General features: G+C 39.8%; 1 protein-coding gene across 3 annotated transcripts in view; it reads right to left on the reverse strand.

Moving 5' to 3' along the window:
• Window positions 1-20,323, reverse strand: part of ZNF407 (zinc finger protein 407) — a 377,771-nt gene that overhangs the window by 139,155 nt on the left and 218,293 nt on the right. For all 3 annotated transcript variants that reach the window (XM_019715496.2, XM_074339832.1, XM_019715504.2), the window contains exons 6-7: window positions 19,375-19,458; window positions 10,892-11,012 (exon numbers count right to left, since the gene is read on the reverse strand). In XM_019715496.2, coding sequence (XP_019571055.2) covers window positions 10,892-11,012; window positions 19,375-19,458 — 205 coding nt within the window. The remainder of the gene's footprint in view (window positions 1-10,891; window positions 11,013-19,374; window positions 19,459-20,323) is intronic.

Consider the following 20,323-nt stretch of genomic DNA (forward strand, 5'->3'; position numbering starts at 1 on the left):
GAGATGCAGCCATAACCATCTTGCGGTACCTATAACTTACTGTGAAACAAAGCAGCAAAATTCCAACGGAATCAAAGGAAATGCACACAAAACGTTAGTGCATGCAGAAAGAAGAGCACGTCAAGCTGTGGGGCACTCCATATGACTTATTCCCACTTTTTAGTGGTTGCGTACAACTGACACGGACACTCGGCAGTTCTAATTCACCCTAACTCATGGAAACAAATCATGTGCCCTATCTCACCCTAAGGAGTGATATATTCGCGCTCTCTTTCCATATTATATACACACTGACTCCAAACCCATGCGAGCCTTCCTATTGCATTTCTCGTGGTGGCACCATTCCAGAGAGTTACGTTTCCAGAAACACGGCAACTTGAAGGCGGGAGGGGTCAATCTGAAACAGTCAAACAGAAGTTTCAGGACAGAAAAAATGCAACTGAGCCAATGACTGGAAAGAGAACTATATCGCATTTATACTTACTTGGCATAAGTCAAACAAAGAAAAGGGAAGCAAAGGAAACTGAATGGGCTGTAAACGTCAGTGAGTCAGGTGTCATCCCAACAAACGATGTGTGCCTGCACCGGCTTCTGTCACTAGAGTAGCCGGTTAGATTTACTGGTCTCAGAAAAACCTTGAGACATTAGCAAAAACTTTCACGGAAAAGATGTCCCATTTTACAAGATTACATTTACAATGAGTGTTGCTTAAACGATTACACTGAATTGTTACCTCGTGCCAGGCAAATTTTTGAATTCCATATAACAGTTAAAGTAACAGAGCATTTGTGAAAATTCTTCTTATGAAGCAAATAAAATCCTAATGCGTGGGGGGGTGTGGTGGGGAGGGCAGAATAACACCTTACACAGTCTCTACGCTCTCGTTTGGGAACTTGGGACACACCTGAGGGAAGATCTGGTCCTGCCCCCAAACACTGCGACACTGCCAGGGCCTTGGCACAGAAAGATGTGGCAGTTCTCCGTCCCCAGCGCCCATGGGGAGAACAGTGACGGCCGCTGATTCCCAGGCACCCAGGCTCACCCAGAGACCTCAGTGCTCCCACTTCCCCGCCCCGCCCACTTCACACACCCCATGCTCCACACACCGTCCCAGCCAGCGGCTGTAATGTGGGATTCAACTTCTCTGTTTCAGTTGGCGTGTTACCCTGGCATATAAGCATTTAAAATGTAAAACACAAACTAAGGAAAACAAAACACAAGTACAATGTGCATCCACCTCTACATTCTTCCTGCTCCCGCCATCTCCCCAGGTGCTTTCACAGGGCAGCCTCCAAGACAAAGTTTCCTCCAAGACCAGTCAACGCACATTCTCCCCATTTCTTCCCCTCTGTTCCTACCACGTTACCAAAACTGGTCTTCCCTGGAGAACCAGGGGCCTCTGGGTGACCGAGGCAGGTACACCTGACGTGGTGACACTCCTTGCCTGCTGCCTGGAGGCCCCTTCCATTTCTGGGAGGCTACTTGTCTGTCTCCTACAGCTCTGTCTGCCACTCGGCCTTTCCTATTTTCCACACATTGCAAGGGAAATGCCAATCACACTGAAGCCTTCAAGTTCAATCTGTATCAGTGCTGACCTGTCCATCTGCTGACAGGATTCCATTTGAAGAGCCCACGGGCATTTCCAAAGCTTGAACATGACAAAGGTAAAGTGGGGTCCCTAACACACTCACAGTCATTTTGCTAAAGGAGTCTGTTTCCCACAGGAGCGAGGACCTGGCGAATGGCATTGTGGTCACACAGGAGCCCTGGCCGAGGCATTTAAAGGATGGCATGTGTCTTTCCATCACCTGCCCCTAAATTCATCCATTTGGTCACCACGCCCATTCATGCTGCCTCCTAACAAGCACAGAACCGTCTCTCTCTAGGCCTTGGCTCCAGTGTCCCTTTAGGGCCAGGCACTCACTGTTTTCTGCCTGTACCTGCAATGGTCCTTTAGATGAGCTCCATGTCCTGCCGTCCCCTCTGGCTCATCATTTACACCCCATCAGTGATCTTCACAAAGGACAATGTCAATAGGTCGGTCTGCTTAGACGTCTCCAGGGGCTCCCACTGCCTTTGGGTGGAACCCAAACTGTCCACTAAGGACTAAACGGCCCCCGGGCCTCGTTTGCTGCCCTCAGCCAGTCCCGCATGCCCTAGAACCTAGGCTTGCTGAAGGCGGAAGATAACGTGAAATCAAACGAAAAGGATAATTCGGGAATGCAAAGTGGGGTGGAGTCTGGCTTTTAACTAAAATCAAAGTGATGTGAAGTTTTCAGAACAAAGTAAAGTTCTCAAATTCAAGTGTCAACTACTTTTTACCCCCAATCAATTCACTGCAAGAGATTGATTTAAGCACAGACAAAAAAATGTACCACATTTTCTCTCAATGGTAAAATTCTGATTTGTTTTATAATATTTCATATATGTGTTTAAAGTTGTAATTAAGATGAAGAAACAAAACATGTTGAGGAAAGGACAGTAAAATTAATCAACATACATTCAAAACTCACGCAGTGAAAGATGCCCAAACAGTATAATAGTTGATATAAAAGATACAAAATGAGGGACGAGGGTTGTTTAGCAAGATTCAAGTCAAAATAATTATGAGGAAGGAATTCAAGTTTAATGGGTAAAAGGAAAGATTAATAATATTAGATTAAAATTCCCTGTAGGGAAAAGTTATATATCAAGTTACACATTATGTTATCAAATAACAGATTCTAGTTTATCTCAACTATAGCTCACTTGTAGTAAACAACAACATAACATCATTTTCTAAAACAAGGAAAAATTCAGGGGTACATCTTGCTATTGAGGAACAAATACAGTACCTCTCATTAATAGGGAAAAGCAAGGAGTTTGTGCTACATTCCCTTAATTTAGAAAACCGAGATGTGAGATTACAAAAGGTATCGTCTTATTTTCACATGCTTCAGGGAAAGCCCAGCGTCCAGGTGTGTGCCAGCTACCACAGCGAAAGCCGCACCTATTCCATCTGTCAAAGGGAGCTCGGCGCGTAGGGGACATGCTGACACACAAACCGCCCTCAGCTCCGTGCCTCATACAAACTACTGCATCCCCACATCCTAAAGGTTCCAAGTTGTTCTTTCCTTCTCCTTGTTTCTTGCACAATTTTCACAGGCCCTTGAGGCACAATTTCAGAATATGTTGAAACAAGTGATCTGAAAACAGTGAAATAGCTAGTATCTTAGCATTCTCTTGAAATAATGACAATTGGTTACATTTTATTTACTTCAAAGCTACTTTATTCTGTTTTCTTATTTTCTCTCACGCCTACTCTGAGGTGGTGAAATCCAGCTACACACTGAAGTAACGTCCGCCTGACGTTCTGTGGACCGTTGCCAGCCTCTCCCGGTGATGAGACTTTTCCTAATAAGCTGCATGCACTACAGGAGAGTCTAATGTGAGGAGATATAGATAGTTACAGAGTGAAGTGTTTTCTTGTGTGATAATAGCTCTAGTGTCTGAGGAATAACTGATTATGCAAGAGACTAGTGCCCAAAAAAATATTTTCTATTTTTTCCATCTCTAAGGCCTTTCTTTCTAACATAATATACACAGATATATCTAACTACCACTCAAGGGACTGTCCATAGCAATTCCTTGTAGAAAGGCCATCCCCAAAGATAGCTTTGGTCCTTTTATAATGACTGGATTTGGGATTCAACAAGTAGGTTAAATAAACATGTTTATCTAGATTCTACTTTTAAGAGATAGCACAGGGAATGTATGGTCACTTTGTGTTCAAAATGGCTCTTCTAATTAATCTGTGATCCCAACGCCTATTTCAGTTACATCAACACACAAAACAACTTACTTATACTGATAAACAAAAGGAGTTACCTCAGACTTTGTTTTTCCTTTTAAAGACACCTGAACCAATGTGCAATTTTTAATGCTATGGAATCTATTCGTTTTCAAGTCTACAGATTCTTTTTAAATGAATTTTGTGAGGTAAAAACTTACCAACATTAACTAAAGGCCTGACATAAATACTTACGCTGGATCAGCCCATAGCCTGCCTGTCAGGCTGAAACACAAAATTTAAAAAGGCTAAGGGCTTGGGTGTTACAGGACAGAAAGGAAAGGTACGAGTCAAACATACTGTGTGAAAAAATAACATTAGACACAAACATTACAGAAAATAACAAAGCCAAATCAAAGCCACAATTAGAAGTACTGAGAGTAAAAATAAAACTCACTAATGAAATGATCAGAGGAAAACAGGAGTTACTGGTTCAGAAGGAGTTCAATTTCTGCAGACCATTATGACATTTAGTGAGGGACCCCTCAAGAACTCCAGCTGGACTTTCTAGAACAGCTCCCTCCAGGTGAAGGACGGCTACAAGGTGGCATCCAGACTCGCCTTGCCACAACAGTCTTCTTCAGCGAGTTTCTGCTTCCAGTCACCAAACAGGGCCTCACAAGGCGGCCACGACACTGACCTCTACCTGTGGCTAGCTGAACCGTATGACTCACAAGCAGGAAGGGACAATTCAGCAGGAGCCAGCGCTCCACACCTGACACACGGACACACCGCCTTCCAGAAGAAACCCTCCTCGGCAACTTGAAGAAAGCCTTGGCATCACCACCGTCCTAAGAAAAGTGTGGAAAGTAACTGGATATTTAGGCTTTCAAGCCTAGTACATTTATTTTTTTTACTCCATTCACTGGATTAGCAGTTACAATAGAGTGGACTATAAAGCAGTGATGCAATTAAGACAAATGACATAGTATTGACTGGTACTCTAAATGACAAAAATAGTTTTTGGGGGTTTTTTAAATCTTTTTCTTGGAGTGAACACTTAAGTTCTACTTTCTCAGCTAATTTGAATTTTGTAATATAAATTATAAATTTGTATTGTTATCAATGACAATCACCACACTGTACATCAGGCCCTCAGCCCTTATTCATCTTATGACTGCAAATCTTGCCTTTTCCCAAACCTCCCCCTTACCTCGCCGCCCAGCCCTGGAAACCCCTTTCCTGCTCTCTGTTTCTGAGTTTAACCTCTTTTTTTTTTTTTTTTAAGATTCCATATAAATGATATCATGCGGTATTAGTCTTTCTCTGTCTGGCTTATTTCACTGACAAAAAAAGGTTTGATTTAAAGTCTATTCTGATACAACTAGGCTTGTGGCATCAAATTGCTTTAAATATAAAGCATATCTAATATTAATACCAGATACTTTCATTTGATTACTTTTATGGGGTGTCATTATTCTTTAAAAACTTCAAAATCACCCAAAAGAAATAAACGCTACCTCTGACTCTTCAGCAACAGACATGGCGCTGTTCGTTTGGTGTGTGTGATTTCCCTTCCCTGTCCGGGTGTATGTGAGGTCCCAGTACACAGACACACACCTATTTTCTCTCCTTGTCACTCACTATTCAGGGCAAATTCAAGTTTGTCCTGTCCACTGCTTCTCCTGGAACACCCTGTGAACCTGCATAGGAAGCCAAAGGAAGAAAGTGATGGCCTGAGGCTGCTGTCCATGCAAATGGGGGGCAGGAACAAGGACCCCACAGTACACTGAATTCTAAAAGCCACAATGCCGAGAAAGGGTCGCCTTATTTAATCATGCATAACACACATAAAATGTTTACATAGTAAAATTGTATGAAAATGCGTATTATCTATGTAAGACCTGAAAAAAACTTCGTAACAGACACTTTATAAAAATAATGTGTTTGAGAAATTAATACAAACTTTTTAAGGGGAAATACAAATTATTACAGGTACGATTTTTTTGTCATTACATCTTAAAACTATCCCCAAAATGCTTCAAGCATCATGCAAAGTTAAGACAGGATTCAATTAAAAGTATTTTTGACAAACATTGTTTAGGATACACAAACACACACACACACACACGCTCAAATGGTTGTGACCTACAGCGGAGTATATTTACGCCACTCATATGTGTGAAAACTTATTGAATTCGATTAAAAAGCACTAAAGAAATATTTAGGTAAGTAATAAGAGAGGTCTTAGAAAGTATCATGAAGTGCAAATTTCTAGCTGGATACCACTATCTGGGGTAAACGTTACATCAATTTTCTTAGCCTCCCCCACACCCAAAAAGGAAAGAAAATTCTTCTTGAGATCAAAACCGACTGTATTAATGACTTCTATGCTACACCCTGGCCAAGAGCTAAGTAAGCCATCAAGTGGGGGAAAAAAAAAAAATCAAAGTGTATTGCTTACAAGTTTAGCAAAACAATGGAGTAAATCTTTAATAGGAGGAAGAATTATAGATTATATTCCTCAGCTCTATGATATATTTCTATCCGGAATTTCTATTATAATTCCACGTGATTAAAAGAAGGATAAAAATAGTGAACAAAATGAAAAGTAGAACAGTAAAAAGAAATTGTTTGGAAAGAGTGTAAGGTGGAAGTCCTAAGGCAATTATGCAGTTGAGGAAAAGTCTGGCCAAAGCATCTTAAAGAACACGACGTTATGCTAAGATCAATAATAGGGATGCAATGAACAAATGAACAAACTGCCAGAGTTTGGCTAGAAATTTTAGTTTTCTTTAACTTACAAAGTGACATTTAAAGTGCAACACAGGATTACCCTTAATATTTTTAATACTGCAAGCAGTATTTTCTGTTACTTTTCATGACTTCTCAGTGGTTTACTGTTTAATATGCATTTATTGAATTTCCCCCATAAATCCTAAATAAAAAACGGAAGGCAATGAGAAGACGTTTCACGTAAAAGCAAGCCCAATCCCACCCACCCCCTCCCATGTGAAAGCCTGCCGTCAGGGAAGTGTGTGCGCTGATGTTCACAGACTCTACGGGGAAACAGGATTTACATGACTGGGAGGGCTACTTAAAACAACATATTAAAGGCACTTCTATTTCTCATTAATGTAGAAGTGATAATACATAACAAAGGGAAATAAAAATATAGAAAATGTTAGATTGTTTCCATTTTAATAGAGAAACAGATCTAAAGAATTTGCTGCATAAATAATAGCATAGGACAGTGTGCTTTGAATCTAAATTTATGCTCTGAAATTATAATGAATAGCAATTAATGGTGAAAAAATTTTGGAGTAATGATGAAATATACTGACTTGTAATGGATTAGACTTTTGGATATTTTAGACAGTAAAAGCTTTGGAAAGGGGTACATGTTTACATCTAAATAGAATGAAATGTCATTGCCTAAATTAATAATGCAAACTTGAAAAATAGCCCCAGGTTCAAAAGACCAATTATAAAATTCTTTTGTAAACAAATCTATATTCATATTTTTCATGAATAATTATTACTACTAGTATTTCCCCACTAATGTTCAATTTATAAAATGAAAAATATATGTTCAAATGAAATTTAAATAATACTGCTATTTCTAATGATGGTATCTAGCCTGCAAATAAGTGCTAATAATGGCTAAGATAGGAATACTCTACAGGAATAATTCTTATGTAGCTATATTAAACAAATAATAATCTAAATGGGAAAAAAGTTATTTAAATATTTTACACAATAAAATATTATGAAAAGATACCAATAACACAAATATGAACTTATCTTCTTAGGAAACATGTGATCATCTTATAGATATTTTTGTTTTATAGAAATCATACATACTCAGATTTATTTTATCCTGTGAAAGGAGATATTTTCTTTGTTTCTGTGAGGTTGGTATGGCAAGCATTCTGTTATGCTGTGCAACCAATCATTTAGAACTTAACTATCTGCTCATATTTAAATATTTTGCTCATCAACAAGAAAACAAAGGTATCTGTTGTAAACTCCACATTTCGTTCATAGTCCCTAATTTCAGGAGTGCTCATAGATTTGCCAGTTTTCTGTACTCCTGGTCAAGGTTAAGTTGTCTTTTGTTCACTAGTGAAAACAGACCTAACCACATGTACACAGAAAGACAAAACTGTCATATGAACAGAAAATGTTCAAACTATTTACTTTCAATAATAATCAAATTGTTAACAAGTTTTAAATAAAGACAAAATCACCCTTTATCAAGGACTTTAAGCATTTCAAAAGGAAATGTGGTGGCTATCACTAGATTTAAATGTCCTGAGTACTAATTCATAGTACAGGGACAATATTCTGAGGCATACAAGGTCCTTTCCACGGCAGTCCCTGACAGACTTATAATAGAGACGAGATCCAGCTGCCTCAAAAGCACTTCTAAATGGAAGGGACGCTAATTCAGGGAGAGAACTTGAATAGGGGACAAGTAACACAGTCTCGACCATAGCACAAGTGTAACAATTTCAAACCGAGGAAACTTGAAGTAGTTTGAAATACATTTATGCATAGAAAGACTAGCAAAATGTATCTGACCAGAGAAACAAAATTCAAATCCCAACCTCTGTAGTAATACTATTAAAAGCCTTAAGTCATACTTCTAGGATTTCTTCAAAAAATAAAATAAAATCATGGATCTGCACAAAGATTTAGGAATAAGTATTTTCAGAGTAAAAATCTGAAAATGGCCTAAAATGTCTAAAAATGCAATAAAGTGATTATTGCTTACCAATCTAACTCATGGCCATCCAAGTATTAAAATTATATTGGAGAAGAGTAGTTTTCAAACCAGTTGTTTTGAAACTAAGGTATTTCAGTAATTACCCAATAGTTGATTTTAGATTTGATGTATTTTAACAACTAAAAGAAATTCATCATGGCACATATTATAAGTACATTTTAACACACTGAAAACCTTCAGGACCCAAACTCTTGTATCACCTCACTGAACAGCATCTTGAGAGTGTAAGGTGATGTACAACCTGTAATGATGTAGAGACCCGCAGAGAGATGAAAACGAGGGCTGAATGAATGGGCCAGACTCTGGGATTACAATGTGTCCTCCTGTAATCTAAACAATGGGCCTGTAAGGCTGAGGGGACACCAGTCACCCATTTCTACAGTCCAGGAGGTGGCGCCTCCAAGAGGGTAAGTGAGCTCAGGGAGTGTGGCCAGCTCCTCCTGGAGCCGGAGCTCTAGCCTGCACCCTCCTGCAGAGAGCTCACGCCAGAACGAGAGGAGAGAAGAGACTGGAAAACATCCGCCACCGTTATCAGTACCTCCCCCATTTGAAAAATGTTTGCTTGTCAAAACAGTCTTCTATGATATTTTTAATGTTATAATATTACAGATTTTAACTATGGACTCTACTTGTAAGAGGTAGATACACTTTTATCTATTTTATATATGGAGTTTGTATATGATCTTGTTTGAAATAATAGTTCCGCTATTTAAAAATAACAGTGTGAAAAACATAATACACAAGATTAATGAAACAGAAAGCCAGTTACAATTTAAGTGTAAAGTACAAGATTTATAATGAAAGAAACAAAAAAACCCCAAGACAACTCAAACCTTATGCATAGAGTACAGATTGAAAGGATATAATCCTCACAGCTAAGCGTGATAATTAAGGGATATTTTTGTAATATCCTAATTTCCTTTTTGTGTTTTACAGGGAAGGCAACTGCATAATATGACCTCTTTAATAAGGAAAACAGAGCATTTAATAATGTTTATTTCTGAAAGAACTCATATTATCAGCACCTTCGAGTTTCTGTACCTGCCTAACAGGCTCACCATTTCACCAGGAAACACCAACCTGGTGTTAAGCAAAGACAGAACTCATAAAACGTTGAAAGAATGAATAATTAATGAATGAAATATATCTGTAATATCTCTGTACTATTAGATGACCTCTAAAATAAAGCTTAATGCAATAATGAGGATAATAATAGAGATTATGGCAATATATTTACTGAATGCACGGGCTACATCCAGAGGAATACAAAAACCTGTTGTTTAAAGAGGGCTTTCGGTTTAAGGTATACATGCTAAGATTCAACAAAGACAGGCTATATTGAAAGAACCCTTCTCCGTCACGTGGAACAGGCACATGAGAGCTTCAGCTGCAGTGAGAAGGAGGCTGTCACGCTCGGATGCGGGCCCCCCAGTTTGCTGGTGGAGGAGCTGAGACAGAGGTCACTCGGCTGCCGCAGACCGTGTGCCGGGCCACCTCGTGAGCGCCGACGCTCACTCCAGGTGCACCCTGGAGCCCCAGCGTACGCTCCTCGCTGCCCTCTCCACGCCTTGGCATGCACTAAAGCAGGATCACTCCACTGCCTGAGGTCTCTCGCTTCTCTGCAGCCATGCTTGCTGCCGCTGTGCAGACGTCACTAAGCCACTGCTCAGTGACCTCGGTGAGCGGGCTGAGCGCACACGACCTCCAACACGCTCTGAGCACGAATGTGCTGCACTGTACCGTCACCTCCCGCAGCTTCTAGAACACGCCTTGTCTGAGGTGTCCCCCCTTGTAAGCCATGGCGGACATGCTCTCTCTGCGAGGACATCATGCTGGCTGAACTTGTCCCTTCTCTATACACTCCCCTGGCTTTTTCATTTACCCACTGAAATCTGTATTATAGCTATTTATGAATGTTACACATCACCTGTTACACTACAATACGCTTAAAGGCAGGAAACATTCCTAATACTGTCTTCACTGCCTAAATGAGTGCTTCACTCAATAGGTAAGAGGCCATGCACGTTGAGTCATTAATTGGAATGGTTCCTTACTTTGGCAAAGAAATAAAACCACTTGAAATTCAGGTGTACCAAAGGATAATAAAACCTAAACGTTAAGACGGTAAACAATGAAAAAGAACTTTACAATTTTAAAAACAGTCGCTAAAATTAGGTAGTGAAATACATTCCCAACTTAGTAAGTGAATGATGCTTTAAATTGTGCTACTTCATGTTGATCAGAAACCCTGTTCTTTAGTGGTGCATGTAACAGGATGTGGACCCCTCGTGCTGACCACGTGACCTGTGGGCCTCATGATAGGCGTTCATTACCTGTAGTCACACCACGGGCATCTGTAGGGCTTCTCTCCCGTGTGCACCCGCTTATGCCGAGTCAGATGAGACTGGGTTGTGGAGGCAAAGTTACACTCGTCACATTTGAAAGGCTTTTCTCCTGTAATGTATCAAGAAGTGTTGGACGTGAATAATCATAAAATCTGGAAATGAAGGGCTAAACTTGTTACTGACGATTAAAGAGAAACTTATTTCCACGAAATGTTAAGAATATAGTTCAAAGCACTACACATATTTGGCACATTTAAATATTTATTCTCAGAGAAGATACCACTCACTGATTTTTACTTCTATGTTGGAATAGACACATGGCATACGTTATATAGTTCAAATGTAACTTACACAACAGGAATATAAATTATAGCTTTGGTTTAGCACTGGATTTGAAGTCATTCGACAAATTATGTTACATAAGAGCCATCATAAAATTTCAATGAGGTTAAAACCATGGAAAAACCACTAACAGAGATACACTTTGACTATATAGTATAAAACTTATTAAAATCTTAAAATATGAACAAAACAATAAAGCCATAGATTGATACCAATTAAAATACTGTTTGAAGGAAAGAGAAATTACAGTTTACTAAGTTGAATAAAAGGTACAGAGGCCTCAAAGAAACATTTAAAACAGTATTTCAACAGCACTTTGAATTTTATCTCCCCTGTGTAAATATAACACATCCATCCACACACACATTTCAGTCAGGAGTTGGTTCAAGGACTTGCCCGGGACTCTTAGCTGGCCCTTTTTTGATTGACATCTGTCTCTCATTTAGCCACCCCTCTTTCTTACATGGTCAAAGAAATCATGGAGTCTTATCAGTTTTTAATTCCACTAACTAATTGGCTGGTGAGCACCTGAAACGTGGCTATTTAATTTTAATTAATGCAAATTTCGATTTAAAAATGACACTGGATTCACCTATTGAAAGAATGTTAAGTTTGTTTGGAATAGCTTGGGAATGTGAATCTATTGTTTGAAGTGTAAATTTCATCAAGTGTAAATATAGATATCATGGATTTCAAATGCAAACTTAGCTTCTGAATAGAGATGTGCTAAAAGTATAAAATACACCCCAATTTCAAAATTCTAGAACAAAAAGAGAATAAAACATTGCTAATAATGTTATATTGCTATCACTGAAATGATAATTTGGATGTATTTGGTTAAATTAACTACTTAAAAGATCATTTCACCTGTTACTTTTCCCTTTTTCTAATGTGGTTGCCAGGAAACTAAAAATGACACAGGTAACTCACATTTATGCCTATTGGACAGCGATGAACTAGAGAAAACCTCACAACCTCGTCCTCCAAAAAGTTATCATATCATATCAGTAATACTCTTCTCAAAAGAAATGGTTCCTAGAAATTTTACAGAGGATGCATTAATTTTACAAACAGTATCACCGCCCCCACATAGCTGCCATTTCACTTGCCAAGATTTAAGTTACCCGCAGTAAACCGTGATCCAAAACTATTAAATTTCCCCAACCATCGCCATCGTCTGCTCCTGATGTCCAACCATGGACGCCGTCCTGGGAGGGTGACACAGGATCACCCGAAGCAGATGATCTTCCTTCGGAGGTATCATCAGAAGGTGGACAGGAGCCTAACACCGTCACAGTGCCTGCGTCTGTCACCTCGCGTCCTCTCATCTCCTAGGTGTTGTATCAACTCACAGCATCACGAGAAGGGTGAGCACAGCACAGTCAGATATTTTGAGGGAGAGAGACCACACTCACATGACTTAAATATAGTATATTGTCATAATTGTTCTATTTTATTATTAGTGTTGTTTAATCTCTTACTGGGCCAAATTTATAAATCAAACTTTGTCAGGGGTATGTATGTATAGCAAAAAATATAGTACATGTAGGCTTCAGTGCTATCTGTGGTTTCAGGTATCCCCGGGGGCCTTGGAATGTGTCCCCCGTTGACAAGGGCTCTACCATATGCCCAATAACTTTACATGTTACCTCTTATTTCTGATGCTTTTATAATAGTTGTATAAGTATACAGACTTATGTAGAAAATGAAGGATGAAATATCTTAGTTTAAAGTTACTCTACATCATCCAGCTAGCAAGGAAACTGTTGGTTCTGAAAATCAGAACATTTAGACATCTGTTCTACATTCTCTGGGTCCATTTAGATGGCCTGACCCGTAACTGCAGTAACATTTAACTGGATGCATACACATCTCATGTGGTGGCATTTTATCTGTCACTGCAGCAGAAACAGAAGAAGCCAGAGGGACTTTCATCCCAGCCGGGTTTGGCTGTAAACGCTCCCCACCTGTTAACCCCTGATCAAGATCAGGAAGGTGACCACCAAACAAGCAGGGTGGGTGTGGGGACCAAAGACACAGCATTTGTACAGCACATGGCAGGACGCTCCGCGACCCGCTGTTGTATCACGATTATGACAGGACTGCCTAAACACTGATACTGTGGAGTCTTCTCTCACAAAGATGAAAGAAGGAGCACACAAATGGCTCTCCTCCAAGTCTCACCTCCAGGTAAAAGAAAAGCCAACAGTTTACACAGATAATCAAGAGTTTCGCATAGTTAGTGGATTTAACATAAAGATATTCTTTAAAAGATGCTAACAGGAAATATTTCATTTATTCTTGTAAAAAGAAGACCATATACAAAGCATGTAAGAATCTGGGGAGTTGAGTGGGATTTCTGACTCTTTTAGCCATTCGTACTTAAAATAAATACCAGCTACAACACCCCAGTGAGTGGTCACACAGGGTCAGCTTGAATAACTCTGTTCTCAGTTTCTTAACTGCTGGTGAAGTCACTTAAATCGCTACAGACAACTCAAACGTACTGAACTGACTTACACAAAAAGTCACTTTCATGATGACGACAGGTTTTGCTTTTGTTTAAGAGACAGTATAGGATCTTCATATTGTACACGTTGTTGCATAAGGCTAAAGGAAAATAGCGCAATTTCTTCCAATTTGACACAGGAATATTCTACGTCCTGGAAACATATACATCCATACGTAAGCATGTCTGAAAACTCCCATGTTCACTACAAGAATTGATCTGTTCATCAGATTCAATGAAGAGCCTTTTAAGTGCACACCAGAGACAAAGAACAGTTCAGATGGAAAACAGAAACAAAAGTACAGCACTTATCTGGGTGAAAAGATTGATGAAAACTATTTACCTGGATGAAAAATATTCGTTATTTCACTAACTTGCCTTGTCTGTGTCGACTGACATACGAGGCAGAACGACACTACTGGTACTACCACAGTCAAGGTAACAAACACAATCACGAACCCCCAAAGTTTCCTTGTGCCCCTTTCTCTCTCCTGCCCGTTCCACACTCATCTGCTTTCTGGCACTTGGTATCAATTTGCACTCTCCAGAAGCTGACATAATGGAAGCCTACAGTATGGGCTCTCTCAGTTTGGCCTTTCCCACAGCATCATTTTGTGACTCAACTTATGTTGCTCCTGGAGTAAACAGCTCATTTATTTTTATTGCTGAGTAGAACTCCATTACATGAAGGGACCACGGTTTGTTTATCCATTCATCCACTGAAGGGCATTTGAGTCGTTTTCACTTTGGGGTATTACCAACAGAGCTGCTACGAACCTTCGTGTGCAAGTCTTTGCTTGGGTGTGCATTTCCTTTTCTCTCGGGTTCATGGGAGTGGGATGGCTGGGTCACATGGTAGGTACACTGATTTGTGAGACACTGCCAAGCTGCTTTCTGATGCGGCTCGACCATGTCCCATTCCTGCCACGTGGGTATGAGAGCCCCCTTTGCTCCATCCACCTCATCACAGACTCATGCTGTGGCCAGTGCTCTGAACCAGTATTTCTCTTACGTGCTGAGATCTTTTCATGCACGTATTTGCCAAACACATTCTTTGGTGAGGCACCTATCCAAATCTTTTGACCCTTTTTTAATTGGTTATTTGTTTCCTTACAATTGTGTTTTGAGAGTTCTTTATGTATTATAAACACAGATCCTCTAAAAGATTTGTGATTTACACATATTTTCCCATGTGTGGTTTGTCTTTTCATCCTCTTCACACAGTGTCTTTTGAAGAGGAGAACGTATTTATGAAGTTTTCAATTTATCAGTGTATCATTTTTCAAGTATGATTTAGTTCTTTTATGAATCAGGCTTTTGCTCTGATATCTAAGAAATCTTTGATAATCTATGGTCACAAAGATTTTTCTCCTAAATTTTCTTCTAGAATTTATATAAAGTTTTATTCTTAGATTATGATCATATTGTTACTTTTTCTACATGGTATGATATATGAACCAAAAGTAATTTTTACTGCATATGGACAGCCAATTGTTCCAGCACTATAGATGGAAAAGATTAAACCACTTTCGCTCCTTTGTGAAAAATACATCGACCATGTAGCTGTAATCTCTGCTTAACTCCACTGATGCATCTGTCCACCTTGATGATACCAGGATGACTTGACGACTGTAGCTTTAGAATAAATCATGAAGTTAGGCAACGTAAGTCCTCAAGATTATTCATCTTTCTCAAACTCCTTTGACTATTTCAACCATTGTATTTTCATATGAACTTTAAACTCAGCTCATCAATTTCTTAAAAAAAAAAGTCTGAGGGGATTCGAAATGATCAATGTGAGAAGTGAAATCTTAACAACACTGAGTCTTCCAATCCATGAAGATGGTATATCGCTTTATGTAGGTCTTCTGTAATTTCTCTTGGCAGTACTTTGAAGTTGCCAATGTAGGTTTTGCATATCCTTTGTTAGATTTATCTCTAAATATTGTACTTATGGTCCAAAACAATTCACGAATACATGCATAATCTATGCTGTTCCATTGATCTATCTTTATGTCAATAAAATACTGTCATGATTATTGTAGCTATATAATAAGACTTCAAGTTAGGTAGCATAAATCTCCCACTTTTAATATAATGAATCTAAGTGGTCAAAAAATTTAAAGATTTTTTTTTAATTAAGCAAATTCACAAATACATTCTGATGTTTCCTATTTCACTGAATCTAAGTGTTTGAAAATGTGTTGGCATCATAACTCATTGCTGACTTGTTTATTCTACAAGCCTTGGTACACACCTGTATCCATTTTTCATGGATATGACAGGATTCAAGGGGGTAACAAGGTGACCTCAGGGACTCATTGTCTGAGTCAATGGTTTAAATTAAAGGTCATTTAAGCTTTTCAAAGCTAATTCTCTTGGTTTGGAGTTTTAACATAAATACTTAAAAAACATGGTAAATGTAGTTTATTTCACTAAACTTTGTGGCATTTTTATGTCATACAAATTAAACTTAAAAATAACACTTTTAAAGAATAACGTCATTTACATTCTCCATAATTCTATTAACTTGAAGTTCATATTAAGCTAGCATGATACTGTAATAAACTATAAATTGTCATTTCATATTTAACTTGATAACACTTTAAATTGTGTAATATTAAGAAATTTTGAATTATACACAGGCTGACAAAGTATAATGTAACAAAATGTGCTACACAAGACACTGTGTAGTGACCACTAAGCAATGGGCTGCTTGAGCACAACTAGGCTCCTAGCGGGGAAGGACCTCACGTCTGTTTATACAAACCAGGTATTCAAGTCTGTACACAACAGCTAGTTAATCACGCCTTAATTTTGTTGCATGTGCAACAATATTGTTTGAATATGTTGATCAGTTATTTTTTTTAATCCAGAAATGATAATTTCTTCAGGAAAATACACTTTAGAAATACAGAAGTACTTTCTTGTTTGTTAGCCTCAATATACAGCCAAAAAAATAAACTCAACTTGACTTTAAAATTTGAAAGAAAATCTTACACATGGGAACTGTAGTTTACTAATATTTGTTAACGCTTGAAATGAGAGGCGCTCTTTGGAGAGGTGTGCACACCTGTTAGGGAAACTTCTAGGTGGACTGATGGAATTGATTCGGTGCATTGGGAACAGTCCTGAATCCCTGGTCATTCTAAAGCCAGAAGGACGCTCATACATCCGTAAGTGAGACATGAACTACCCCGGTCAGTCAGCAGGGCTACCTGGATACAACCATCCCCTTCTTCCTGAATATGACTTAACGGTACATATTAGTATAAACTGTATCGATCTTCACACTTCCCCTTCCAAGCAACAATCTTGGCCAAAATGACCGTGAGGGAATATTCTGTCCCTTCAGTACCTCTGATAGAGTAAAGGAGAGGAGGAGGGACCCCAGAATGGCTATCGACAGAGGGTGCCTTTTGTGTGTCAACAGTCTGTCAGACAGACTGAGCACTTCCCACCGAGACGCCCACTTGCATTCCTCTGGGCAGGCTGGTGGTTATTAAGCTGACCAAGGCTCTCCAATCACACGTGAGGATTTGCCCCTGTGCCCTTGAATCAAGGGTCTCTGACAGGTGATAAAAGCAAATCTGGAAGGGAAGAAGTTCTCTGTCAGCCCTCCAGACAGTCTGCATGGCAGCGGGGAATTACTCACGCCATTTGGAACACTTTTGATACCTATCTCTTTCCAAGCTGATTGTAATTTGCGTGGGCACTCTGTGGTAAAAAGGTAAACCACGTCAAAGAGGAATGCAGCAGAGAAACGCAGATTTCAAATGCACCGCACAATACTGGCCTTGAAAGCAACAAGCCGTGTGCTGCTTCAATTTCCTCAATCCAGGATAAAAGCTAAGAGGCGAGGCTGAGCTGCACGAAGCTGTTTGGGTGCAGTGAACAGTCTTAAGAACTGACTTTGGTATGAACGAATCATGTTTGATTTGTGCCACAGTGGCAGATAAATGCCAAAAAGACAGATGCCTCTGTCTGTGAGACATTGTCCTATATGGTATAAAGTTAATAGCAAAGTAATAAGGAGCCTGTGGACCTGACATAAAATATAAAGTTGTGCCTGCTCGATGCAGGCTCCGTGATCGATGACCATAAATGCTGTGATCACAGCATCACCGACCCCACTGCGGTGACAAGAGGGAACGCTGCCACGCTGGCACGGATGGCACGCAGCAGGGTCTCCTGGCCCCCAGGGCCACACCAGGTGTGACCAGGTGAGTGGCAATGACATGAGAAGGCAACAATCGGGCATCAGTAAACTGAACATGTTAAGAATAACACATCCCGCACGAATACGCTTGACCACACACATAGTTCCAGCTTCTCCAAGACAGCTGCCAAGGATGACCGCCATCCTGGCTCCTTCTGCTGTCCCTTAACTGAATCTTTAAATTGCTGGATTACAAAATGCGATCACAGAGTTGCTACTATAAACTTAACATGGACATTTATGTTTATAAAGTTTGTGTTCCCAACGTTATGCTAAACATCAGGAATTTCTTTGACTTGGTACTAACTCTTATTCCATATGGAAATTTGAATCATATAGCTCAAGCTCTAAAAGCAACGGCTAGCAATAGTTTTCACTGACCTTACAAGTACCATAATGGGCATTAAAACTACCTATAGCTAATTCCTACATATAACATGTCAAGAATCAAAATGTACCATAAACAAGGTATTTCATGTATCTTAATTTCTTGTCATTTTGAGTGTAACTGGCAAACTCAGCCTTTCTCATGGTACCCAAAGAAAGTCCAACATTTAGGTACAAATTGTGTCACCACGTGATCTATCATCTAAACTAGACCCCTTCTGAGAGTCAAAAGTGGTTCTATTGATAATTAGAAGAGACAAGCCTTAACAGCACAGTGCCAGGCACCTGTAAGTTAGAATTATTAAGATAATTACTATAGGACCTCTTGCCAAGTACGTAAACAATTTTAACAAGTGTTTAAAACTTTTCATCCTTAAGTGTTCCTAACCAAGGCATCCATTGCATTTCGTTGAGTCACCGAGAACATACATCGTGAAAACTAAAATCCCCTTCACTGTCCGCATCTGCTCATGTCGCCCTCTTCAGAGCCATCCACTCTCAACAGCAAAAATAGCTGAAAAGGCCATGACCTCAAAGCACAGGCACTCGTTACACTGGTGGAGGGGTTGCTGTTCTAGAGGGCTGGGTAGTTAGGGGGGCCGAGAGATAGATGGGAAGGGAGGGCTGTTGCTAAGGAGGAAGGAGCTGGACAGGAAAGGAAGTGCGAGGATGCTGACAGAGAGGGACGCAGAGCTGAGAGGAACATGGACCCAGGTTCACCCACAAACTCCAAGGCACAGTCTGGCCTACAAAGAGCCTGGTACACGGGTGCTTTGGAGGCCAAAATCTTTCCCTCCTATTTAATATGAATTTACAGGGCACACCTGATCTGTAAAACATGCAGCAGGCCTGCTTTTGAAAGACAGGAAAATAGAGGAATTGACATTTTATGTTATTTAAACAGTTTTGAGTGATCCTCAAGTCCATGGGTTTTCCAAAGACTGAGAAGGTGCGCCACCCAGGATCCACGGCGGACACCGGGTGCCCACCGGGGCCCCGCAGGCTGGCACTGACCTGTGTGCTGCCGCCGGTGCTTGGTGAGGGCGTGCCGGGTCCCGCCAGCAAAGCCACAGAGGTCGCACAGGAATGACTTCTCGCCTGTTGCAACAATAAACAGATGAGGGACTGCGCAGGTCACAGATCATTAAAACATATCTATCAAGGCTTTCAGGGTTACTAATTCCTCCAATCAAATGTTTCCATGTAAATATGTCAAATGGGAATGAAATTACCACTGCGGTTTATTGACTGTGATAAAATCTGAAAAGCACCACTGAACATAATTACATACTTGTCAGACCCATAAAAATTAGCTTTATTATCAATGGAATGGTTTTGTACAACTTCATTTCTGGTAGATGTCTTCCAGATGGGGCTGCTTTATGCACTTGAACAGTTTTTATGCATATCCTGATTTTTTACAATTCCCATACATCTGGCCTTTCTGAGCTGAGTAAAGATTGCTTGGAATAGTTAATATACAGTATCTATGATTCTGCTTAAATAAAACATATTGAATTCTCTCACATCTGAAGGATACTGAATTGGTTTTACCTGATTCCACTGGGGTCTCCTTTAATAACTTCCTACTTAATAAAACGAATTAAATACTTTCCTTGAACGTACTGAAGATGCCAAGTAACAACAAAATCTACACACTCAATACCACTAGCAGTTCAGTGGTTTTCAAACTTTCAGGGCCCAAGAAAGGAAGTCTGGGGATTGCTCAGGAAACCGTCCACAGCTCCGACCATTCACCTTGAACGTGACTGTGCACTCAAAGCCTCCTGCGACAATTAGAGACACATTTGGCAGACGTAGTAGTTGTTCAAAGTGTGTAAATGCTCTTTCTTTCTTTACGCACTTTTAGATAAGCTAACATGTTGCCTCTCAGTTTATAAATGCAATCTATCTTTCCACCGCAGCATTTACGCAGTAAGTGTGGCAAGCCAGGCCGTGTACC

This window comes from Rhinolophus sinicus, linkage group LG09, assembly GCF_036562045.2.
Source record: "Rhinolophus sinicus isolate RSC01 linkage group LG09, ASM3656204v1, whole genome shotgun sequence".
Classification (NCBI taxonomy): Eukaryota; Metazoa; Chordata; class Mammalia; order Chiroptera; family Rhinolophidae; genus Rhinolophus; species Rhinolophus sinicus.